At 47.1% G+C, this 25,304-nt stretch overlaps 2 protein-coding genes across 3 annotated transcripts in view; both read right to left on the reverse strand.

Moving 5' to 3' along the window:
* Window positions 1-6,884, reverse strand: part of MCCC1 (methylcrotonyl-CoA carboxylase subunit 1) — a 73,611-nt gene extending 66,727 nt beyond the window's left edge. The window contains exon 1 of the mRNA XM_081086355.1: window positions 6,714-6,884. The gene's annotated coding sequence lies outside the window, so the exon portion shown is untranslated. The remainder of the gene's footprint in view (window positions 1-6,713) is intronic.
* On the reverse strand, window positions 338-24,645 carry LAMP3 (lysosomal associated membrane protein 3). Of its 2 annotated transcripts, none has more exons than XM_081086357.1 (6): window positions 24,472-24,645; window positions 19,350-20,089; window positions 17,673-17,801; window positions 9,218-9,275; window positions 6,714-6,884; window positions 338-1,855 (listed from the first exon to the last, which is right to left on the reverse strand). In XM_081086357.1, exons 1-6 carry the CDS (start codon window positions 24,518-24,520, stop codon window positions 1,722-1,724), a joined length of 1,281 nt encoding a protein of 426 aa, XP_080942483.1. In that variant the 5' UTR covers window positions 24,521-24,645; the 3' UTR covers window positions 338-1,721. The 2 variants fall into 2 exon arrangements, with proteins under 2 accessions (XP_080942483.1, XP_080942482.1); XM_081086356.1 differs by lacking the exon at window positions 338-1,855 and adding an exon at window positions 4,004-5,132.
* Between the last annotated feature and the right edge of the window lie 659 nt (window positions 24,646-25,304).

A 25,304-nucleotide genomic window follows, 5' to 3' on the forward strand; every position in this document is an offset into this window, starting at 1 on the left:
TTGATTGAATAAATGAATGAATGAATGAATGAATGAATGAATTATGAGAGCCTTTAAGTAAAACAGTAATCCAATCAGGTAGTCTGGACTGAAATGAGAGATTTAATTTGTAACTTTAACGTGGTGTATCTTCTCAGAAATTAAGTTTATCTCAAATGGGTCTTCCTACCTGGTAATAATGTGGCAATGAAGAATAGAACAAAATAAATTATTTATAGAAAGATGTCTTAACCTATTAACTCAAGTTACAGCCTCCATATTCAATGCCAACCACTAAGATTGTAAACGAAAATATTTATACAACAAAAGCTGAAAAACTGAATTATAAGAAATAAGTGAATCTCCAAAATATGTTTTTATTAAAAAACAACATTTAATACAATTCTATATTCTATTAAGACTAAAATCAGGACCTTGCCAATACTCTTGACTTGAATCATTCTTTTACTAAAGAATGCTAGAGGCATGTTATCTTTATGTTAATGTCCTGACTTAGTTCCTTTCTTTAGCAATAAAAACAAGCATGAAAATTATTATTATTATTTGGGGGGGGGGGTGCAGGCTGCTCTACAGAATAAAGTGAACTAAAATAGATTATGTGGCTATGAAAGTGCAGAAGTAGCAAGTTACCACTAGAGGGGGATCTACATTCAAGAAAGAAAAGTTGGTTAGCCGTTAGAATATTGCTGTTTTCAAAGAAATAAAAAAATACCTTGACTTTACTCTATTTCGTTATCTGTAGAGCCACAGCTAAACAATCCCATTAAAACAAGAAGCTGACTGATGTGACAGAGCCCCCCCAGGCAGCACTTAGGATAATTTGTTCCTGTAGGCAACTTGGTGTAGTGAAAACACCGGAGACCTTGGTACTAATGGGAAGTCTAATCCTGGCTCTGCCACCTGTCAGCTGGGTGGCATTTAAGTGATTAATTTTGTTCAATCTGAGTTTACTGTTCTAGGAACCATGAGAATTAAGTGATGTAAATTACATAAATTAAATTATGTGTACCTAGTGTCTGGCACATATATGTTCAATAATTAAGGGTCATTATTACTATTTCTTGCTTGTTACTTTATTTTGTTGTTCATAGCTATCTAATTCTTAGTCTTTAGTGATTGTGGAACAGAAGTTGTCCAGATAAAAAGTAAAGCTGATTTGTTCCTCTGCTGGTGTCAGATAAACACCCTAGGCTACCTGTAAAATGTTCTTTTTGATAGGCCTTTTAAAGTGGAAAGGATTTAGTAGATTGCCAGGCATGTTTGTCATATAAAACATAAGCAGTAAAATATTGTGGTTCCACTTTTATAGACAAAAAGAGGCATTTTTTTTTTAAATGGAAAAAATCAAGGATAGGATAAAATCCCTAATGTGAACACAGGTAGCATTCATTACACTTGATGCTTTGGTAAATTGGAGGCATATACCACTTTACATAAGTCATGTTAATTTAATATATCTCAAATGTTGACCTTGAATGGTTAAAATATTTGTAAGGAAACTAGGAAATACTCTTAAACAGTTCACTAGATCTTACATAAAATGAAAAAAAAAAATCTTAGAAATTGATGTGCTGCTTGAAGTTAAATCAGAAATGACTTAGTTTTTGTGAGAGGTGGTTGACATTGCTGGAAGGACCCACACTCTAAGGGAAGCCCCCAATACCCTGGAAACGACGAAAGAATTCTCTAAGCTCCATTCTTTTCTTTCCCCTGGGAACCCATTAGATTCTCTGGTATCCAGATGATTCACGCCTTAGGCGGATTCCATAGACAATCAAACCCACAGCGCAGAGACCCAGCACGATGGCCCCAATCACAGGAAGGACAATTGTGTAGTCAGAGGAACACTCGTCCACTAAGAGAAAAAACAAATACAATAGAGCAGGTGAGGTTTGATGAGGGCAGACTGGAAAGCAGGCGAGAGTAGGAAGTCTAAGCTTTGGAGTCAAACCTGGGCTTGACTCTTTTTTAATTCCACCACTAACTAACTGTGTGAACTTGGGTAAGTTATTTAACCTTGCAATTTTCTCTTTTCATAAAGTAAGAAACAATATATAAGACTAGTAGCCATATGGATGAATCAGTGTGCCAGTAGCTCTCTGTAAGGCCTGGCCGCTCCATGCCCGCTGCCCAGAGGCCCTCCGTGGCCAGGGTGGAACGCTTGCCTTGTCACCGCAGCGATGAAGCAAGCATTCCTCCTGGCCGCTCATGCTGCCTGCTCTCAGCAGCTGCCCCCCCTGGGCTGGGGGACTCCGGCAGGGCTGAGAGGACTGGACACTGCCAGCTTTGTGACAGAGTGACGGTTAATTTGCATATTACCATTTTATTAGATAGGATTGTTGGAGGATTAAGTAAGATAACCTTATCTTCTCAGCAATAGATATTCAACAAAGTTAGTTCCATTTTCTTCCAGGTGTGCTCTCTGCAAAGTGTGATGTGCTTACATAAAAGAGATTGTGTCAGAATGATACTGTTGTAATAAACCTAGTTATTAATATCAGGAAAGCAGCGAAGGGAAGGCCCGATAGTATAGGCATGCCATTTGTGCAGCTTTGCCAGAAGCTGCAGTTTAACACACCCGGGAAGCCACTGGTCTGTTCCTGACAGATCGCTGGGGGAAGGGACTGGACAGGGGGAGAAAATACACGCATGCCCAGTAAAGTCTGGGTGACCTAGGGAAGGGACTTGTCAGTCACCCCTGGGAACAGGTCATTGGCCAGAGTAGGCATGGCCCCTGCAAGCACGGGAAGCTTTGGAATATTTAATCCACTAAACAAAGGAATTCCCTCTCTAAGCTCCTGGTGCTCTTGGTTCTCCTGGGACTCTTGTGGCAGGGGGCACGCTCTCTTAGCTCCCCTGCACTCACCCCATGGCCCACAGCCATGTGGGCCCCACATACTGGACAAATGGACTGCAACTAGCCTAATGTTAAACCGGACCCAATTCCAACAAGGAATGAAAAATCTGGAGCTGGCTTTGCTTCTAGCCCTACTGAAGCCCCGGTTATGCTTCTCCCAGGACTGGATTAAGGAAAATGGGCCTTGGGAAACCCAGGGGTGTACTTCCACGCAAATAAAAATCACGCATCCTCCCGTGCACGTCTCAGAAAGTTCTTTTTCTTGAGCTATTGTAAGGACCCCACCCCCAGCACCCAGGTGGGGAAGGGGATACCCAATATTTACTAGTTATTCAAATGAAACCTTTGTTCTTTTTGATGACTAGAATGTTACTTCAAAATAATTTTATGGGTAATTAGTTTGGGGGAGTGGGGTCAGGTAGATAACAGGAGTCTACGGAGCAGTCATCACCTCAAAGAACTCATTACAGATGACAGAAAGGAAATATTAAACCTAAGTGAGCGGGCTCTCTTTCCCTCTCCTCTCGATTTGAATTCCATCCGCTGTGGAGACGTTTGGACACACTAGAAGATGAACCTCCTGTTAGTCATTCTGGTTAGTGGCAGGCTGAATCAACACCTCGTGCTCTGCAGTATGGGACCTTCAAGGCCACCGGAGGCAGGACCGGAAACGGGATCCAACAAGGGGCACATGGAGAGAGATGGCATCTCTCCAAAGCCAAGCCCTGGCTGTTGAACCCGAGTCACTTTGGAGAACACCGGGTCCTCACAGCCCCGATTTTTCATCAACATCTCCTGCTCTAAAGGACTTCCTGACACTCCTGACGCTGTCCGGGGCTCTCGAACCTTCTTGAGGCTGCTGTGTGCCCTTCCCACCGCCTCACTTCTGGAAAGTGGAGAGAGCTGAAACACCTCCAGGGAATGCCAGCACACGTCCTAGATAAACAGTGGCTGTGGAGTTGTTGCCAACTTTCATAAACCTGCTGTGAAGAGTAATGAATAGCACCTTTGGAAAGTGTAGCAAAACAAGAAACTTCCTGTTAGTAAAGGCGGCGAACATCCAGACAGCCATGACTCGCCTCTTTCTCTAGAATAAAAACCCCACTTCTCCTGTTTAAACAGACCACGTAATAGAAAACCAGGAACAACATGCCAAGCCTTATTTTAATAGAACTTTCCCTCCAGATAGCAATCACTCCCAATCAGGAATTTCCCAGTTTATAACATTTTTTTTTTTTTTTTGGTAAATGTTTGCTAAAAAAGGGAAGTGGGACACAATCTGGGTAGATCTACCCCTTCTGCTGGCCAGTTCTGATTGTTTTCAGGCTTGGCCCCCCCACCCCACCCCGACAATGGCCCAAATCAACCAATTTATGAGGATAGACTAGAATAAGAAAAATAGAGAGAAAGCAGAAAAAAACGTGTTAAGAAGACAGACAACAAATGAAGGTGAAGGAATTAAAGAGCTAACATTTATTGAGTTTCTTTTGTTTGCCAAGGTATTTAGTACACGTTTTACATTTAAAAAAAATGAAGAGTTAGAAAGTTTCCTAGTTTTTAATGAATAGTACATTACAGTAGTGCAAAATATGTCTTTTATAAAAATGATAGTCTATTAAGACTATCTGTAATTTAAGTAAGTCAAAATTTGGGCAAAACCAGGAGTTTAAAATCAGTTTAGAGTGTATTTTGAAATGGATTGTTTTTGTAAAAAGGTAATATGCATAAAAAATACTGGGTAGTGAGACTCTTAAAAATGTATAAGAAAAAGCAATGCAATACGAAGGTGTCCTTCCCACAGTTCTCCCTTCGGGTGTCTGCTTTGTCCTCACACGCACCCTACGCGTGTCCCTGCGGCTTGTTCCCAATGCTCACCGCCAGGCCCAGGTTATCAGGCGTGGAGGATGGAATTCGAGCCCAGGAGGCCGGCCTCCCCACTCACAGGAGAAAGCAGGAGAGGCTGCATTTTGGCCAACCTTTGGGTGGCCTTTTAGTGGAAAGCTGGGTTTCCTAATCAGACTGCGAGGGTGGGAGAGGCAACTAGAAGAGTTGAGCCCTTCGCTTTGGGCTGAATATGAAGCCAGAATTCCCGAGGCCTTAACCCCACACATTCTGAAGGAGCAGGGGTTTCACATGCGTTCATATCCTCTACCGGGCCTCTCTCTGGCCACCAGGCATGCGGTTAGCAGAACGCCAAGCAGTCCTGCGATACTCAGACCCACGGCCACAGGGATTTCTCTCTTGTTTTTGTCTCTGAAGCACTCGTCCACTGTAACTGAAGTCAGAGTAACAGGTGTTACAGGCTGGCACGACGCTGGGACCCATCCTGCCCCTGCCTGCCTCCGCTTTGCAGAGAAGGAAACCAAGGGAGGGAGGGAGCTGCTGGGCCTCCCCTCCCACCTGCTGCCTCCGACATACTGATAGGTGCAAACCAGAAGGGGAAGGGCCAGCAAAATGGTCTGACTGTGTGCTTGGGGTCACTTAAGGAGTGTAGGTGTATGACATTGTAGATTCCTAGGCCCCACGTGGGGCCCAAGAAATGATGATTCAGTGGGTTGAGGTGGGGCCAGGTCATTCTGATGCAGCTGGGAGGCAGAGCCAACTGGGAGGAGCATTGGGGTGGCCTAGAGCAGCGGTTCTCAACCTGTGGGTCGCGACCCCTTTGGGGGTTGAACGACCCTTTCACAGGGGTCGCCTAAGACCACCGGAAAACACATATATAATTACATATTGTTTTTGTGATTAATCACTAGGCTTTAATTATGTTCAATTTGTCACAATGAAATTGGGGGTCACCACAACATGAGGAACTGTATTAAAGGGTCGCGGCATTAGGAAGGCTGAGAACCGCTGGTCTAGAGGGTCAGGAGCAGAACTGTGTCTTGACTCCCAAGTTCCGGTAAGCCCTGGACCCATGGTTCCCAACGCGGGAGACAGGGACGTGCACCAAATCACACGGCCCAAGTTTCCCATTCAAACTCTGTGCTTCTTAGCGGGGCTGCTGGACAGCCTGGGGCTCCAGGATTTGAGGGAGGAGGGGGTGAGAATGTGGGAGATAGGAGCCCACTGTTTGGGATGACCATTCTCTGTGGCCAGAATGAGCATTTACACGTGAGTTATTATGAGGGGGGCGTTTCAGAAACTGAAGTTCAATGCCTGGACATACGTAGAAATCCTTGTAACACTGTTTTTCCAGCAAAAAGGGGCTTTTGGGGAAAGTTACCCTGGTCTGTCCCTGGCCTTCCTTCTAGGACCTGCTTCCCTCTGCGGCGGTTAAAACTCAAAGCAGAAGTTACATGGAAACTAACTAACTATGAGGAAATGGTGTGCGATTGGGAAGAGGGGGTCCAACCGAGCACATTTCTATCTTGGATCGTGCATTTTTCTCTTTTCCCTCTGTAAGTGGGAAAGAATCTATTCTGAAATCTTGAATTTTAGACATCACTAACACTCAGGATCTTTAAAGTGTTCTCCAAACACACCTGAGTTTACTAGTACTCAACAGCTTATAAAGGGGAGGTTGAAGATGGTGTTTTCTGGCGTGTGTGTGTGTGTGTGTGTGTGTGTGTGTGTTTAAATGACTCAGACAAGGACAGTATATTCTGCTATGGGACAGCAGTAGACATGAGTGACTTAAGGTATCTGGTTCTGTGGTTGATATTGACTCATAGAAAGATGGTAGGAGGGAGGGTTGGCCCTAAGAGCTTTGTGGAATCATACTGTTCTAGAAAGCTCATGCGACTCTTGTCCCTTTGACAGCTTCAGACAAAAATAACAAACAAACAAAAAACATACCTTGAAACTACCCATGGGTCTCTGAAGTTTATGTTTGTGACATGGCGAGCCCTTAACTTACCATTTCCAAAGTGGTCATCTTCGAAATCGAAGGCTTGAAGCTGGACATTCATTGTCTTCAGTTGAAGGTGGGCTGACAGCTGGATGCTCTGCTCAGCCACACACTTGAAGGAATGCCCGATCACCGTCTCAAACATCATCGCAGAGCTCTTCATTCCTTGGTAAATTTTCTCTGAAAACAAAGGTGAAATAAAGGCATATAAGAATCTCAGCATATTATCTATTGAGTCCCAGCGATTGCTGGGTGGCCCGGGTGCAGTTAAATGGCCTTCCTTAGATGTGGCTTTCTGGAGTTCTGCCTTCTCCTCATGAAAAAATCACCACTCTCCTGCATTTCGGGGACTTTTTCTGGTGCCCTGTTTGCAAATCTTGTGTGAATTTTGGGACACCCTATATAAACCTGGCTTTCCAGAGACACACTGTAGACTCTTGCATTTGTACCTGCAAATGTCTTCTATGATGTACTGAATTATCTGTGTACACTGCTGTATCACGTGTTATATCCCAGGGTAGGCTACTACTACCCCCCACTTGCTAACATTACAATGGTCATTACAACTAATTACTCTTACTAATAGCCCCACCACCACCTACATGAGCATCATCGTTACTGTGATATCATACGGGTACAGCTCCAGTGCTACTGCTGAGCCTTGCTGATTAGACCCAGAGTTGTTTTATCTCCTCCCTCGGCCTCTAAATTACTTTCTGGCCTTACTTTCCTTTCCCCTGCCTCTTGAGACATTACTACCCTATTATTGGCTAAAATTTGGTCCATGCCTAGTGATAACATTAGCTAATTTATCTTAGCAGTCACAGTATTTATTCCCAGCCTATATGAGTATACTCGTCTAAGCGAGGTAATGTATGTGAAAGTGAGTTATTGACTGAGACATCCGACATACATTTTACCCATAATCATTGACCACACTCTCCTGAACAAGATCAATATAATATAGCTCATATTTAAAATAGACATTTCTCTTCCTGGCAGGTTTGGCTCAGTGGTTAAAGTGTCAGCCTGCCGACCAAAGGGTCATGGGTTTAATTCCCAGCCAGGGGCACATACTTCAGTTGCAGGTTCCATCCCCACCCTGATCCAGGTGTGAGCAGGAGACAACCAATCAATGTGTCTCTCTCACATTGATTTTTCTCTCTCTCTCCCCTTCTCTTCTCACCCCTTCCACGCTCTCTATATAATCAAGGGAAAAGATATCCTTGGGTGAGGATTAAAAAATAAATTGATTAATAAATAAAATAGACATTTCTCCACATTTTCATTTCTTGGCACGTCTCTTTAGTATAAGTTCCTTACTAAGATAATAGAATTTTCAAAAGGAGAAAACAGACATGGAAACTCCTAGTACAGTACCTGGCACAGAGGAGGTGCTCACTAATGATCTTTTTACATAGGGTGTCCCAAAATTCACGCAAGATTTGCAATTGAATTGAATTGCAAATCTTGTGTGAATTTTGGGACACCCTATATAAACCTGGCTTTCCAGAGACACAGCTGAGGCCTCTGAGAAACTCACCGCCTTGATTGGGAGCATTGCTTTTCTAGGAGCGAACATTATACAAGTCCTCTCAACTTGCCCCACGGGGCAAGTCTCCATACAGCAACCAGGTGAACCTTTAGACATGTAAATCTGATATGCCATTTTTCTACACCAAACGCTCCAATGGCATCCTTCTACACTTTAGGATAAACTCCATAGTCCTCGCCTTGCTTTGCCCACAGGCCCTGCCTGCCCTGGCCTGGCTGCCATTCCCACCTCATCTGCTGCTTGCTCACTGGTCTCTACTGGTCCCTGAACACACCAGCATGTTCACTCCTCAGGCCCGGGCACCCGTTGTTCCCGCCAGCTGGAAAGAGCTCCCCCAGGCCCAGAAGTCCCCATATCCCTCTGCTCAAACCTCACCTCTTCAGAGAGGCCTTCCTCCCCAGAGGGCTCCCCGAAGGCCCTTGCTAAGTAACTTCCCAGTCCTCCCCAGCCCACCCTGCTTGTGTTTTGCTCATAGACCTTATCACTACTTAACTGTGTATTATAATTTAATGTGTCTGTTTACGGTCCTCTCTCCCCTTCTGGAATGAAAGTTCCCTGAGAGCAGAGATGATATGCTTAGATAATAATGGATTCCCACTGTATTCCAGGGCTTGGCACTAGCTGGCACTACCTACATTTTTGTGGGATGAATGCATGATTACAAGACTATAGAATAAAGTGCACCATCAACAATAAATCTGTCTAAAGTCACTACGCTCTTAACAGTCTCTGATAATGATTTCTGACATAATGTAGTCCAACCTCCTTTGTGAGCAGATGAGCAAACTGAAGTACTCAAAGAGGTACGAAATTCCCCCCAAATTATAAATATTGTGGGCTACTCTCTCAGACTGTTTCTCAAAAGCGGCATCAAAGACTCAAGAATTCAAGGAGGTGAAGAATGAGCTAACCAGAACCAGTGTCCTTGCTGGTAGACCAGCCTTCTCTAGCTTCTTACCTGGATTTGAGATGGTCAAATAGGCTCCCACTTCATTGATATAATATGAGTTTTCATCCTGTAAAACATCACTGTGTTAATCGTTGGGTAATCTCTGTTTTTATGTTTATGATTCTGGCGTACAAACAGGATCCCAGCTATTAAATCTTTGATATAAGGGTTTGGGCTGTGATGGTATGGAGCCATAATTGTGTTTGAAATTTTTTTTTTAAGAAGTAGGTATACTACACGATAAACAAATAGTAAATAATGGCTTGCCCCTGGCCCAAAATTTCTCTACTGCATGCTTGTTGCTAAAGCCTGACATGAAATTTCCACCAGCACAAGTTGAGTCCCTTCAGTGGTGCCAAATTCCCCCCCTAGAAAATGTAAGTCCATCTGGAAGCTGGATGAGTTGGAGGAGCATATAGTAAGCTTTTGTAATTAATGTTTTATGTTGGGATTCAAACTGAGACCACTCATCCTTAAGGCTGCTGCAGGTGGATTTTATCAGGTCCATAAACTCTCTGGGGAAAATAGTGCATGAAAAATTTTGCCTGCATTTTTCTGGGTAGAGTGTCAACTACTTTAAACAGATTAATTGATTCATGTTTCCAAAATGGTAACATGCGGCCACAGCGAGCGAAGCTGGGAAGAAATGGTTTACCCTGAGATCACTGGGTGTTCCCTACAAGAAGACCCCAGAGGGTTGTGCTCAGCAATATGCCCAGAGATTGTCCTTTTTGGGAAAACAAAACAAATTACAAAACAGCCCGATAACTTCTAGAGCAGGGGTGGGCAAACTTTTTGACTCGAGGGCCACAATGGGTTCTTAAACTGGACCGGAGGGCCAGAACAAAAGCATAGATGGAGTGTTTGTGTGAACTAATATAAATTCAAAGTAAACATCATTACATAAAAGGGTACGGTCTTTTTTTTCAATAGTTTTATTCATTTCAAATGGACCGGATCCGGCCCGCGGGCCGTAGTTTGCCCACGGCTGCTCTAGAGAGACCGAGGGAGTGAAACATTAAAGGGAACTAAACTGAGACATGAAAAATTAAGTTAAAAAAGAGGTTTTTACTTTTTAAAGTAGGTGATTATTGTTTTGAAACATTGTTATTATTTTTGAAACATTCATTAGAAAACTATCCACAAATAAGAGGGGCAAGAAATGGTAGAGCAACGAGAATTTCAAATTGAATTACCTTTAGAAGTTTCAAATCTAGGCATTAAAGAAATTTAACAATAATAATCTTGACTACAATACAGCCCATTTGTATGTTGTTAGTGGATGAAATAATTCCTTATACAATATAAGGGTTCCAGAAATACAAACGCTTTTAGAAGATCACTGCTATTGATACACTGAACCCTAGACTTGCACAAGGTCATAGCCCTAATAGGTAGCAAAAAAATATGACCTCAAGCTGCCTGTCTCCAAATGTAGCCTTTGGCCTCTCTTACAATCACTCTAGGCCAGGCATTGCTATAAGTCTGGGGAGAATAAGAACTGGCTCCTTCCTTCAAGGTGCTCAGTCTCAGGTCTCAAAGGTGAGTTGAACAAAGTGCTTGGACCATCCATTCATTTTAGCGAGGAACATCTGCGAGTCAGTCCCTTCTCAGTTGCTTTCACATACTGTTCATTCAGATTTTATCTGGGTTCCCTTTTAGTGCAAGAGACACTTGGATACACTTCAGTGCCCAAAGTCACTCTTGCAAGACCCCTGCTCTATCCTAAAGGCAGGGCGATCCATTGTAAGGCTTTAAGCAGGACAGTGACATGAGCATGACTTTGGGAAATTGCTTGGGCTGCCATGTGAGACTGATATAAGGAGCAGCAGGAAAAAGGTGGTTGAGGCCAGTTCTGAGCCCCATGAGAGACCTCCTGACTGTTCCCCTTTATTGTGGCATCTCCTTGATCCATCCTCACATGAAGAAAGGATGCTTTATCTATCCTATCTAATAAAAGAGAAACATGGTAATTGGCATACGACCGCTACCCTTCCCATTGGCTAATCAGGGAGATATGCAAATTAACTGTCAGCCAAGGTGGCGGCTGGCAGCCAGGCAGCTTGAAACTAACATGAGGCTTGCTTGCTTCAGTGACAGAGGACTCCAACGTTCCCCGCCTGCCGCTGCAGGCCTCTGAGCTGCAAGCAACTATGTAACAAACATAGAAGCTAAACAAAACCCCAGAAACCTGCCAGGCTTCAGCCAGCAGGATCGCAACATTGTAAGCAAAGGCCAGAAACCTACTTTCAGCAGCGGAGGCCTAAGAGCTGGAGCCAAGCCTCAAAGCTAAAGCTGGCCCAGAATAAAAAAAGGAAAAAAGAAAAAAAGGAGCGGTTGGGAGCTTCAGTCACCCCCAGCCTGAAAACAGCCCTCAGCCCCTCACCCAGACTGGCCAGGCACCCCAGTGGGGACCCCCACCCTGAAGGATGTGTGACCAGCTGCAAACAGCCATCATCCCCTCACCCAGGCTGGCCAGGCACCCCAGTGGGGACCCCCACCCTGATCCAGGACACCCTTCAGGGCAAACCAGCCAGCACCCACCCATGCACCAAGCCTCTACCCTATATAGTAAAAGGGTAATATGCCTCCCATCACCGGGATCAGCGGAGCCGCGAGGCCTCCTGGCACCGGGATCAGTGTGACAGGGGACAGCGCCCAAACCCCCTGATTGCCCTGCGGCTCTGTGTGTGACAGAGTGCGGTGCCCCACCCCCTGATCGGCCCTGCCCTGTGTGTGACAGGGTGCGGCGCCCCAACCCCGCCCCCCCCCCACGGGCCCTGCTCTGTGTGTGACGGGGTAGAGCCATAACCTCCCCATCGGCCCTGCCCTGAGTGTGAGAGTGGCGGCGCCCCAACCCCCTGATTGGCCCTGCTCTGTGGGTGATAGAGGGCGGCACCCCAACCCCCTGATGGGCCCTGCTCTGTGCGTGACAGGGGGCTGCGCCCCAACCCCCTGATTGGCCCTGCTCTGTGCGTGACAGGGTACAGAGCCCCAACCCCCCTGATGGGCCCTGCTCTGTGAGTGACAGGGGGAAATGCCCCAACCCCCTGATTGGCCCTGCTCTGTGCATGACAGGGGGTGGCGCTGCAACCTCCCCATCGACCCTGCCTTGAGTGTGACAGGGGATGGTGCCCCAACCCCCCAATTGGCCCTACCCTGAGCGTGACTGAGGGTGGAATCACAACCTCCCGATCGTCCTGCTCTGTGTATGACAGGGGGCGGCGCCCCAACTCCCCAATCGGCCCTGCTCTGAGCCCAACCAGGGGCTGCACCTAGGGATTGGGCCTGCCCTCTGCCACCCGGGAGCAGGCCTAAGCCAGCAGGTGGTTATCTCCCAAGGGGTCCCAGATTGCTAGAGGGCACAGGCCAGGCTGAGGGGCCCCCTCCCCCCTGAGTGCACAAATTTTTGTGCACCGGGCCTCTAATTATATATATATATATATATGCCTAAGCGATCGTAAACCATTCGACCGGTAGCTATGATGCGCACTGATCACCAGGGGGCAGATGCTCAATGCACAGGCATGGAAACATGGAACAGAGTGATGAATCTCAGAGGGAAAGAGGGAGAGGGAGGGTGGGAAGAGATTAACCAAAGATCTTATATGCATACTAGAGGCCCAGTGCATGGATTCATGCACCGGTGGGGTCCCTCAACCTGGCCTGCGGGGATCGGGTTGAAACCAGCAGTCTGACATCCCCCAAGGGGTCCCGGATTGCGAGAGGGCACAGGCTAGGGCAAGAGACCCCACCAGTGCACGAATCCATGCACAAGGCCTTTAGTAATTCTATAAAAGTTTCACAGTTTACTAAGCACATGCTTTTACCTACACTGCCTCCTTTGATCTTCGTAATAACCCCCTGAGACAGAATAAATATTATTAGCTTGTTTTACATCTGAGAACAAATAGGCTCAGAAGTTAAGCATCTAGCCTCAGTTCTCATTGTTTGGAGGTCAGATAAAAGAAGCACTGGTCCGCAGGATCCTGCCCTACATGTTCCTCCATTCTTAGCTTGCAGGTCATATATGTTTAGGGCATTGGTCGGCAAACTGGCTCGGCAAACCGCGGCTCGCGAGCCACATGTGGCTCTTTGGCCCCTTGAGTGTGGCTCTTCCACGAAATACAAGCTCTTCCATAAAATACCGACTTCTGCACATGGGCCACGAAGTTTCAATCGCACTGTACATGCGTGCCCGCATGTGGTATTTTGTGGAAGAGCCACACTCAAGGGGCCAAAGAGCTGCATGTGGCTCTTGAGCCACGGTTTGCCAACCACGGGTTTAGGGGATGGGCTGGATTTGGTCTGGGGGCCATAGCTTGTCGACTCCTGGTCCATACCACCAATGAAAAACAAGGTTGCTAAACCAATCAATTGCTAATGAAATGATATAGAGTGGCTTACCTCCTATTTGGGAGAATAACATGTTACTAAAATCCTTTTAATACTATTTTGAAAATATCTCTTTGTTCCCTTGCAGCCTAGTTTGGATTGTTGAATCTTTGTGAACATTGTCAAAATTTAATTTTTTTATTTACTTAGTGGAAGAATGGGGATCATAATAACAGGATTTACCTCTTAGGTTGATGGGAGGATTAAATGAAGGAATCCATGTAAAAAACGTATCACAGAATCTTTACTCAAATTTTACCTGGTGTTATTAATAATGCAACAATAAATTAGATTGCCCCTCCCCAGTAAACTTCTCTCACTGAAGTCAAATTATATATTTTTTAATCTATTTCCTAGATTCAGATCTATAATAGAAAAAGAGAGCAAGCCAGTAAGCTAAGCTTCCATAGCTCTATTGATTAAAGAGACTGAAAGCTCAGCTCCAGGGGATAGGGGTCGGTGGACGGGGACAAGGATGTGGGAAGCTTCAAGCAGGTGCCAGACTTAACCTAAAACCCAAGGGAAGTTACATGCCACACGTTCTTCAGTTTACAGTGTCTGCTTTTTCTTTGACGCCCACACCCGTGCAGTCATTCTCTGCCAGATGTTTTTCTTCTCTGGGGTTTGGTTTGGAGAATGACAAACATCTCCCATGCCAGATTCGTGACAGACAAAATGAAAATCCTTTGTGGACCCATCAACATGGACAAAAGGGGGCCAAGGTCTCCTAATGTCATATATGGCACTTACAGCAGGGCCATTTGAACCGACCGTTTGCAAAAGTCCCATCTCACTACTCAATCAATGGGATGCTGACACTGCCAGTATCAAAAGAGAGCTCTGAAATATCTCATCAAAGAGATCTTAATTCCTCAAGGAACCTAAACACCCTCCTTAGCAAAGGACAGAGTCCAGAGCAGACGGGGCCTAGAGCAAGCCCGCCAGTCAAGCCTGCTCAGGAAGGCAGCACGCCATTGACCACAGGCCCGGGGTCCTCTCCTTTGCTTCTGCAAAATGTACTGTAGGAGTTTCATAGTTACAGATGTTCAGGATGTGAATTTTGTCTTCAACATCGGTCAGGTCTTTTTGCTCAGCATTGTGTGACTAGTGCAATAGCCAAAGGGCCCAGTTCTCTGTGAAATTTAGACTCACTCCTTTATTGATTTATTTCATCATCAAACACTTGCTATGTGCTATGTACCAAGTGAGGGCTGGGCACTAGAGAGAGAAATGTGAATGTCATAGACTTGCCTTTGTGATGGCAGAAAGTGTGACGAGGGCCCTAATGGAGGTGGCGGAACAACAGATGGAGGCTCAGGGAACCAAGAGAAGAGTCTCCCAGTTTTACCTGGGATGGAGGTAGAGTGGGGAGACTTCTTAAGGAGAAGATAATTGAGTTGAGCCATCTTAAAGGATGAAAGCAAAAGGGGGGGTGAGGGGTGGAAGGGGCATTCCAGGCAGAGGGAAAGTGAAAGGGAAAACAGAGCATAAAATGGTACCATATACTTGGGAAGCTCTAAGTAGTGCCCACTGTGCTGGTAAGAGTTCTCAGGAGTCTATAAGCAGGACCCTGGAAACACTAGGTGGGTTAGCAGATTTCCAGACCTGAGCTGGCCAATGCCCTGTGTAGCCCTGTTGCCCCTCCCCGCTGGGTGACTGGTTTCTCCCATGCCCTGGAGCTGCCCTGCCAACCAGGCGTCGTGTTGAGCACAGAAAGATGAACTCTACCCAAAGTTACTGAAAGGTGTTTTTAAAATGAACTATCTGGCAGGAAGGAAGTTGGCAGGGGACGGAAGGTATATTTATCTTGCACCTGAAGGGTCTGAACAACTTTCAGCAAGTCACTTCAGTCAAATGAGAATTGTCCCAGAAAGGTTTTCGGTTCTTTAAAAAAAAAAAGGAACTAAAGAAAATAAGAAAGGAAACCTACCTCTCCTAGCCCGACTATGGGCCAGAGACCATGCTTAGCACTTGCACATATGCTAGCCCACTGGCCCCACCAGCCGCAGCTGTGCTGTGGCTGCCTCGCCTGGGGAGGACAGGCACTCCCTAGCCTTCCTTTTGCCTCCTCTCTACAGAGGCCTTATTAGCACCTGCACATGCGCTGGCCCCCGTTCCCCTGGGCTTGGTGAACTACACAGGAGAGGAAACAGGCTCAGAGACAGTGAGCAGCTTGCCTGTGGGCACATGGAAATCACAAGGGAAATTAGAGTCTTGACTGGACAATGGCATCAAATGACAGTATAGGAGGCAGATTTCTCTGTTTCTGTCACTATATTTAAATTTTTAAAATTACAAATTATTGTCCATGACCTAGAACCTGCAGCTATAGCTTATATTTCTTTTCTTTTCCTCCATAATATCTAGCTCAGTAAATTCTTATTGATAAATTGGTTGAAAAGCAGGCTAGCTAATCAGCTTCCATTTATCATTCCACAATCTGGTTGTCACTTATAACATTTACTAGAGGCCCGATGCACAAAATTCATGCAAGGGGCTTGGCCCCCTCCATCGTGGCTGCGGCCCAGGAGCCTCTGCCTCACCCCACTGCCTCGGCCCTGCTGCTGTGGCTTCGTCTGGAAGGTCATCCGGAAGGATGTCCAGTCTAATTAGCATATTATGCTTTTATTATTATAGATTATATTATAACTAAAATATACTCCTGTTTTCCAAGGCTCTCTTTTTCTCTAGAGCACAGGTTCTCAACCAGGGGTGACTTTGCCCCCAGGGGGACATTAAGCACTATCTAGAGACATTTTGGGTTGCCACAACTGGGGTTGGCGTCTAGTAGGTAGAGACCAGGGATGGTGTCCCCACAAGGTAAAGGAACTACCTTTTTCTATTCTTTATATAAACTCTATTGTGTTGGGTCTAACAAGGCACTATTTTAAAATGTGTTGTTGTTTTTTTATTTTCTCCCATAGCACTTAAGAGATATTTTGTAAAGACTTTGCTGTAAAGATTTTGTAATAAAACGGTCTAAGAACTCCTTATCCAACATTATCATTTTAAAAAAATGTTTTAAAAGGCTAGAAAACAACTTATGTATATTCTGTATATATATAGCAGCACATTTCATTTATGAAAATATGTTCTCAGAATATTTATTTACTAATATATTTATCTTAAGCCATGTCTTATGTTGAGAGTGTGACATTGTTGGAATAATCATTGAAAATGACTAACATGAGGCCCTGGCCAAGTAGCTCAGTTGGTTGGAGTGTTGTCCTGATACGCCAAAGTTGTGGGCTCAGTCCCCAGTCAGGGCACATACAAGATGCAACCAGTAAATGCATAGATAAGTGGAACAACAAATTGATCTCTCTCTCTCTCTCTCTCTCTTTCTCTCTCTCTCTCTCTCTCTCTCTCCCTCTCTCTCTCACCCTCTCCCTCTCTCTTTCTCAGTTCAATCATAGTTCCTGGTTATTGAACATCTATTTTCCTTGTATTGGACAATGCTCTTCACAGAAGTGAACTTGAATTCCCTTCCCCCATTTTTCAAACGATACAATAAACCTCAGACCAGTTGAGTTGCCTGCCCGATGTCACAAGGAGAACGAGTGACGCTCTCGCCTCACGCCCGTGCTCTTCCATTCTACTCTGTTGTTTACGCCCTCCCAGGAAATGGTCTAGAAAACCAGGGCCTGGTTAGTCCCTGAGTTTTGCCTGCTGTGGCTGGAAAGACCCATTGTGACATTTGGTTTTTGTCTCAGACTAATCTTGTTTCTCTGGTGCTCGCTGGGAACTCCTCTGGGTCTATTCATCTCTACAACTTCCTCCTTGGGTGGTTTGCAAAGGGCACCTGCTGTGGGTTCCCCAGGCCAAGTCTCCCCCAAGAGGCATCAAAAGGCCTTCTGAGCTGCACAGAGGAGGCGGGAGGGGGCCGAAGGCAAACATAAGATGTCGACACTTTCCTCCTCTCCATCTCCATGCCCCTCATTCTTATCAGAGAACATCTTAAAAGGCCCTGAGATCTATTTCCCTGGAACTCAAAGTGAAGTGTGGGCCCCAGAGGGAGCAGGAGGGAGAGGTGTTGAAGCCAGTTCCTGTGAAGGAGCTCAGTCCTCACCTTGGTGAAGGTCAGGTTCACAAATCCGCCCTGGAAGTTCAAGAGAAGGTTGGAATTTCGGAAGCCACAGTTCCCAGAGGCTTGCGTTGCATTGGGGTCGATGTTGAAGTACCTCTGAGGTGAAAAAACCTAAACCAGATAAAGTAGATCAGCTCATGTCGATACAGAAGACAAGTCTAGCCTGGGGAAGCAAAGGCACAGACTAATAAGCGAGCCTGAAACTCAAGGCTAGCGGGGGTTCACTTGAGAATTTGAAAGTCCCTGCATGACGCCTCACACTTCCAAACTGTTAGGTTCAAAGCATTCTTTAAAGGAGTTCTCCCTCAGAGAGGAGCTCCTGGGTAGATAACTCATGGCAGGTATATTCCTGATAAAGATTTGCTATGTAATGTACTTCAGTTTCAAATGCGGAAGTTCTGTTTGAAATCATAAAAACTGTGCAAAAAAGCCTTAGCCGGTCTAGCTCAGTGGATAGAGCATCGGCCTGTGGACTGAAGGGTCTCGCGTTCAATTCCGGTCAAGGGCACGTACCTCGGTTGCAGGTGTGGGAGACAACCAGTCGATGTGTCTCTGTCACATTAATGTCTCTGTCTCTCCCCCTCCTATCCCCTCTCTTTAAAAATCAATGGAAAAATATCCTTGGGTGAGTATGAACAACAATAAAAAAAAACTGTACAAAAGAAGAAAGTACAGTTTTGTGGTGATTCCTTTAGTAAATCAAATCATCTCAGTTTCACCTCCATCCCCTCCAATCTTCTTGTTAATCTGGATTTGCCGTATTCATGTCCCAGCTGGCTGGAACCACGGAGACCACCTAGTCCAAACCTCTCACTTCACAGGACAAGTTGCTGAGGCTGGGAGGCCATCAGGCGGGCAGGGCGGAGTGGGATCAACACCGAGCACCCCGAATGCTCTGCCTGTGGTGGCTGAACGGGAGGGGAGTGTGCGGGAGGCCACTGCTTTCCCAGTACTGCCGTAAGAGTGCACCAAGGAACGCGGAAGGCCCATGGGCCTTGGGCATTAGCAGGGCTGTGTTGAGATAGCGGTGGCTTAAAGCAATTTCCTGACCTAATAGCCTCAGAGTAAATGTTTACTGGACCTTACTGATGTTTGCTGATCTTTACTGACCTCAGAGGCGGTCTGTCTGTTACCTGTTTGCCGTGCTTTACTAAGGGCAAGATGTGTATCTAAAACGGAATAAAAAGCAGATAAGGCCAGGTTTTGGTGTGTCACTCCAAGAGAGAGGTCTCCACCTGCCCCCCCGTACCTTCTAAATTCATATTTCTTGTATAGTATTTCACTTGTGCATCGGCCCCTCCTGCAGACCCCGAACCCTAGCCGTGCAGGTTGCGGCAGGTTTGCATATTTAAATTTTTGGTGAGTGCCTTCCTCTCTCCCAGCTGTCACTGTCGGTTTCTATTTTTACACATATTCTAAAACAGATTCACCTACACCTTTGGAGCAGCGGTCGCCAACCGGTGGTCCGTGAACCACTGGTGGTCTGTGAGGTCCGAAAGGTTGGCGACCGCTGTTTTAATGGAGCACCTTGGAGGAAGGGGTGTTCACGCTATTTATTTCATGAAAAGATGCGGGATGCAGGGGAATGCTCATTCTTGGCAAGGAAACTCCACTCAAACCTTTTGAAGACAGCGTTATAGTCCCGAGGCCCCAACTTACCGACTCCGTGTCTTGAACCATCAGCTGTATCCCCATCTCTGCTTTGATACAGAGCCTGCTTCCATTTAGAACTTGATAAATTCCAGTCTTGGCTGGTGATGGCTGAGGTGCCAGGGTGGGCCCTGGAGCTATGGTGGCAGGGGAGGCTGTGTGGGTGGCATTGTGTGCAGCTGTGGTTGTGACCAGGGCATGGGTGGGTTGAGTGGGCTTCTGACTGGTTGTGTTGATGTGTGGTGAGGTGGACAAAGTTGCTGGAAGGGTGGTTTGGGTAGTCTTCCCAGTTGTGTGGCTGACAGTCGATGGGTTGGGTCTAGTTGTATGGGCTGGTGGGGTGATGGTGGGGGGCAGTGAACCAGGAGCTGTACTGGGGCCGATTGTAGCCTCGGTGACGGGAGCAGCCGTGTGTGAGTTATTGGGTGTGGCCAGGGTTGTGACTGGAGTGTGGATTTTTGGGCTGGTGGATGGGGTGCTGTTTGTGGTTATCAGAGAGGTTGTTGTTAGAGTTTTTATTGTCGTGTCTGTCGTTGGGGTCTCAGAGTTGGAGGTTGTGGCAGCTGCTTGAGAGGAGACGTGACCACCCGTTGAACTTGCTGCTGTAGTTGTGTGAGGCACTTGGCTAGTCCGTTTCAGGAAAGAAGGTTTTGCTGTGGCCTGTACTGTTGCTGCTCTTGTAGGTTGAGAAGAGCCTGTGATTTCTGGAAACCCTGTTGCTCTTACTTGACTGCCATGATGCAAAATCACTGCAAATTGGGGAACAAAAGTGATAACATTCAACTAACAGCTCACAAAGATCTCCCCCCATTCTTCGTTAAAAATTAACATACATATTTCCAGATTTGGGGGAAAGTTAAAAGCATATAACGGTCAAGTGAAGATCACCCAAGATTCTACCACAAGGCCACAACCGTAATTGTTTTGGTCGTACCCATGTTTTTTTTTACAAGGATGTGATCATATTGCATCTAGCCCCTGTGTCTTCTCTATCCAACCCCCCTTGTCTAGATGGGGTGTGGTGCTAACACACCAAGTGATCACACTCAGCGAGACAGCTAAGTGTCCATTCTTCTTTCCCCATCTTCACCTGTGAAGACAGTTCCTGGGAAGAGGGTGTTCCTGGGTAGAGCACAGCTGTGTTGACCTGACTCAGCTGGGGCAGTGTGAAGGGTGGTAATAAAGAGACACAGAGTTGTACATAAAACAGAGTTTGCATAAAACCATATAATCCCAGATTCAAAAGGGATCTTAAAGATCTGCTAGTCCAAACACTAATCAGATGTGTAAATTGGACCAATGAGTGGCCATGTGTTTATCTGCTCTATGCTTGATTACCTCCAATGATGGGAGAGTCAGTACACTTTCATGTTTTATCTTGCCGCCAGTCTTTCTAAATATAGGTCAGTTCCTGTCATTTCCTTACTTAACCTCTGAGTGGCCTACCCTTTCTCAAGTTAGAAAGAAAATTAAGCCATAATGGCTTTGCTACACCTGGTGGGCTATCCTTCATGTTTTGGCTTATAAGGGGCGGGCAAAAGTAGGTTAGATTACCAGCCATCATTACCTAAAGGTAAGTCATAAGTAAGAATACAAGATAATAACAACAATAATACAAATAAATAAGACAATAACTAGTAAATAAATAATAATGCAAGGATAAACTGTGTTTTGCATACTTAAAACTGTCAACCTACTGTTGCCCGCCCTGTATGTCAGCTCCTCAGAGTCCTCCCTGTCCCCCTTATGTAAACTAGCTCCCATCCATGACTCTCCGTCACAGAGTTGTATTTGTTGCCTTCACTGCACTGATCACAACTTGTAATTCTATAAGGGGATGGAAGACAAATAGTTAACGATAAGCCTGGCCAGACAGTGTGTCCCAGCAGAATATCAGCTGTGGTTAAATGCTTACTTATTGACTTATTTGTTGATTGCACACCTCTCCCAGTGGATTAGAAGCAATCTTGAGGTGGGAACGGTGCATATTTTTTCACCACCAGTGTCTGTGCATAGGGAGCATTCTGTGGCTATGGATCAGATGAATAAATAACTGAATGAGTGGATGAGGGGAAGAGGACTGTAGACCTCCAGGATGTTTGTAAGGCTCAAAAGACTTGGTTTAAGTGAAAGCCTTCATGGAGCATTAAGCAGTGTGTATTATTGCCACAGGCTCTTGGGCTATTCCTGAAGAAGGCCTGTGGCTCTTTTCAACCAATAGCTCTACCCTTATCTCCCTCCAGGCACCTCGCAAGCCAGGAAAGGGGACCAAGTGCAGATGATGTTCCTCGGGAGTTTGTGATGAGGTACAGCGAGAGATGGCGTTGTGTCTTCAAAGCTGTGATTTCATTGCATTTTTATACGCATTGGAGATGTAGCTGCCTGGTGCTAGGCAGCGACTTGGGAAAAGACGAAGGAGATCTCTCTCTGAGGGTATTTATAGAGTCCCGAAGTTCACATCTAATGAAAACCACCCCTAAACTCCTTTTTTAAAAAACATATTTTTAGCCAGTCAGCATGGCTCGGTGGTTGAGGTCGACCTATGAACCAGGGCTGATTCCCAGTCAGGGCACATGCCCGGGTTGCCGGCTCAGTCCCCAGTGTGGGGAGTGCAGGAGGCAGCCCATTAATGGTTTTCTCTCATCGTTGATATTTTTACCTCTCTCTCCCTCTCCCTTCTTCTCTGAAATCCATACAAATATATTTTTTAAAACGCCAACACTTAAAATATATATAGGCAGTGGGCAGAAGTAAGGGCAGGGCATAACTCAGAACCTGTCGACCCTCCCTCTGCTAAAAACAACGACACAGCCACGGAGTCACACACTGATTTGCCAAGCCCCTCGCCTCCCAGCATCTCCTCTCCAGAATTCAGGAGACTCAGCAAACAAGTACCCCAGGGCCTGACCCAGTACTGACTGGGACTCCTCTAGAGAATGAGCCGCAGGAAGAGGCGGGAGAAGGTTTTGGTTCTCCGACAACCTGCAGGCTCTGGGAAAGTCAGTGGCCACACAAGGGCCTCTTCTCTAGGTGTTTCCCAGATGGTCAGTCCTTCCCAGATAGCCTTTGTTTGGCTTCCCTGCTGCGCCCAATTCCCCAAAAGTGTAGAAGCCTCCTGTGAGCCAAGCTTCATGCTGGCGCTGGGGGCACTTTGTTCTCAGGGGCTCAAAGCCTCAGGAGGCAGAACCCCCTCCTTGAGTGGTCTTACTTGACTGCCATGGCCAGTCACCCCCCTCCACGTGACAAGTGCTAGGAGGTGGGGGAGGAATCCAACTGGAGGAGAAGTTCCTATGTGCCTATGGGCAAAGGCACCGAGGCCTCAGAGCCTGGCCCGGTCTGGAGAAGAGCGGGGGATCAGCGTGGCAGGGACATAAGGAGGGTGGGGAAGGGGGGTGTGGGAACGGGGAGGTGGGGTGGAGGCACAGCAGCAGGCCGGGCAGGTCTTGGGGCGACACTGTGCACGTGGTGGCTGGAGCTGCAGCTGACCTCCAGAACCAGGAGGAGACTTTGGGCAGAAGTCGCACATAGGATGGTGGGTCCGTGGTCATGAGCCCCCACATCAGACCTGGCCCGTGTTCCTTCCTCTGGGCTTGTTTTCACATCAGAGAGAAAGGAACATTTATCCTGTTTAATTCACTGTCATTTGGGGCTTTTCTCTTATGTGCAGCTGAACCTAAACTTTAAATGACACAAATTCGATGCCCTCGTTCCATGAGGGCGGAATTTGAGACAGGGAAGCAGAGGGACTGGACAACGCTTACCCAGCTAGTTTATCTCAAAGCTGTGCCTCTCCTAGCAGAATGCCTAATGGTTTTCTCATCTCCAATTCCACAGGTATTTCTCGAACCCACGTGTGCAGGTGCAGTAGTGCAGAGCCTGGACCGCAAGCCGGGCTTTCTCGATGCCAGTCTCAGGGCTGTCCCCCTGAGAAAGTGCTCTGGCCAGCGGAGGGGCCATGAGCAAGTCCTTACCCAGCCTCAGGACCCGCCTGTGGCAAACGGGGCCCCTTCGCAGGCTTCATTCACTCAGGTCCCCTCTGAGAACCCGCAGCAGCTCCTCTCACACTGCGTTTACCCAGCGCCCGGGGCATTCCTGGACCTGTCAGTCATCGGTCAGCCATGGAACTGGCTCTCATGCTCCGGTCAGCGAGGCTTACTGCCAGACTGAGATCTTCTGCTCTTCTGTTAGCTTGCCCTGCTAAGTGAAATGGCGACTTCCCTTCTGCCTCCAGCAGAATGTGAAACTCTAATTCTGAAAATGTGGCCCCAGAATACACAGCTGGTCCGATCCTTCACCCAACTAACTCCCCTAACAACTGATGTCACACTCCAGTGCCGCTGTGTCCCCCCCTTGGAGCCTGTCAGCAGGGCCGCGTGGACAGGGCTCGTCCCCTCGCGTGCTCAGTGCAGTGGTTCTGGGAGGGACTGCGGATTAACCGGCAAACCTGATCACGGCCCCGAGAGGACTCCGTGTCTTAGAGGGAAAGCGTTCTTGGTGAAAGCAGCGGGTGGGGAGATAAAACAGTCACCGAAAGCTCAGCTTCCCAGACAGGCTCTCTGATCCCAAGTATAACGGTGACATTTAAAAATCTTTGACGCCCTGGCTTACCCCTTCTGGAAATGGCGCGATTTGTCAGATCACACCTCATTCATCTTCACAATTCACTGCCTATGTAGTATCAACATGGCATTTCCACTTGAGGAAAACAGGAAAAGCAAGACAGGGGGTGCTTTCCCCAGGCAAGGTAGCAAGAGCCCCATGGCTAAGTCCCGGCTCCCAGCTCCCTCTCTTAAATATAAGCGATCGCCACAGACTCTCCCTGAGAAGGTGCCCCAAACCCATCTGGGAACCAGGGCCAGGGTCACTGTCTTCTGGGGTTGCCACCTGCTCTGCCCAACGCACAGAAAACCACTCCACACATGGAAGCCCTTGGAAACAATGAAGTGCGCCCACCTGTGTAAGCTAATAAGATGGAGACAAGACGTTGGGAGCCACATGCCCGCAGTCAGGGAAGCTACCACAGCTCCCCAGTGTGTCGGTCTCACCTTGGTCAACGGCACCAAAGTGCAGTTCAGTTTACTAGGACCAGGCATTGGCAGGGTCCCTGTGCAAAGGCATGTATGTCACTCACCGGCCAGGGACAGGAAGAGCGCCGTCGCTGCAGGGAGCTGCCAGGGCATGGCTGGGAGCCGGGGCCTGGGACTCCGGAGGCTGGCGCTGCTGCTTCGCGGGGCCTTGCTCAGCGCAGCTGGGTTTCCTGAATGGCCCGAGGCTATTCCAGTCGGCTTCCTCCTTCAGGTGTGGCTGAGAAGCCGGTCATTTACATAGTGAGAAGTCGCTGAAAGGCCCGCCCCCAGGGGGAGGGCACCACAAGTGTCCCTGGGGAGAAAGCAGGCACTTTCATCTCAGGCTCTATATAGTGGTTCTCAACCTTGGCTGCACATTAGAATCACCTGGGAATCTTTTTAAAATCCTGATTTCTGGGCCTCATCCTCCGGAAATTGTGTTTCTTTGTTACTAATGTTGTGGCCCCACCCCATAACAAAGAAACAGAATTTCTGGAGGATGAGGCCCAGAAATCAGGATTTTAAAAAGATTCCCAGGTGATTCTAATGTGCAGCCAAGGTTGAGAACCACTGCTCTAGGGTTTGGGAGGGTGGGGGATGGGGTGTGGGGATGCCCCTCCCCCTAATTTGAAGGGCCTGAGATCATTTCTCCACCAGAGGTGGGAGTCTGAGGCAGCGCCCGCCCATTCTCTCTTACGGTGGGTCTTCCTTTTCCTTAAGACCTTGAATTAAGCCAGAGATGCCTCTCAGCCAGGGGACCGTCAGCCCCTCCGTCATGAGGGTGGGCAGGAGTCTTAGTGGTTAGAGCTCAGTAGCATGGTCCCTCTCCGTGAGCTCACTAAACGTCTGAGGCAGCCATGGCCGCCTCACCTGGGGCCTCACCTGGTGAGGAGCAGGA

This window comes from Myotis nattereri (assembly GCF_964212035.1).
Source record: "Myotis nattereri genome assembly, chromosome: 3".
In the NCBI taxonomy this organism is placed as follows: domain Eukaryota; kingdom Metazoa; phylum Chordata; class Mammalia; order Chiroptera; family Vespertilionidae; genus Myotis; species Myotis nattereri.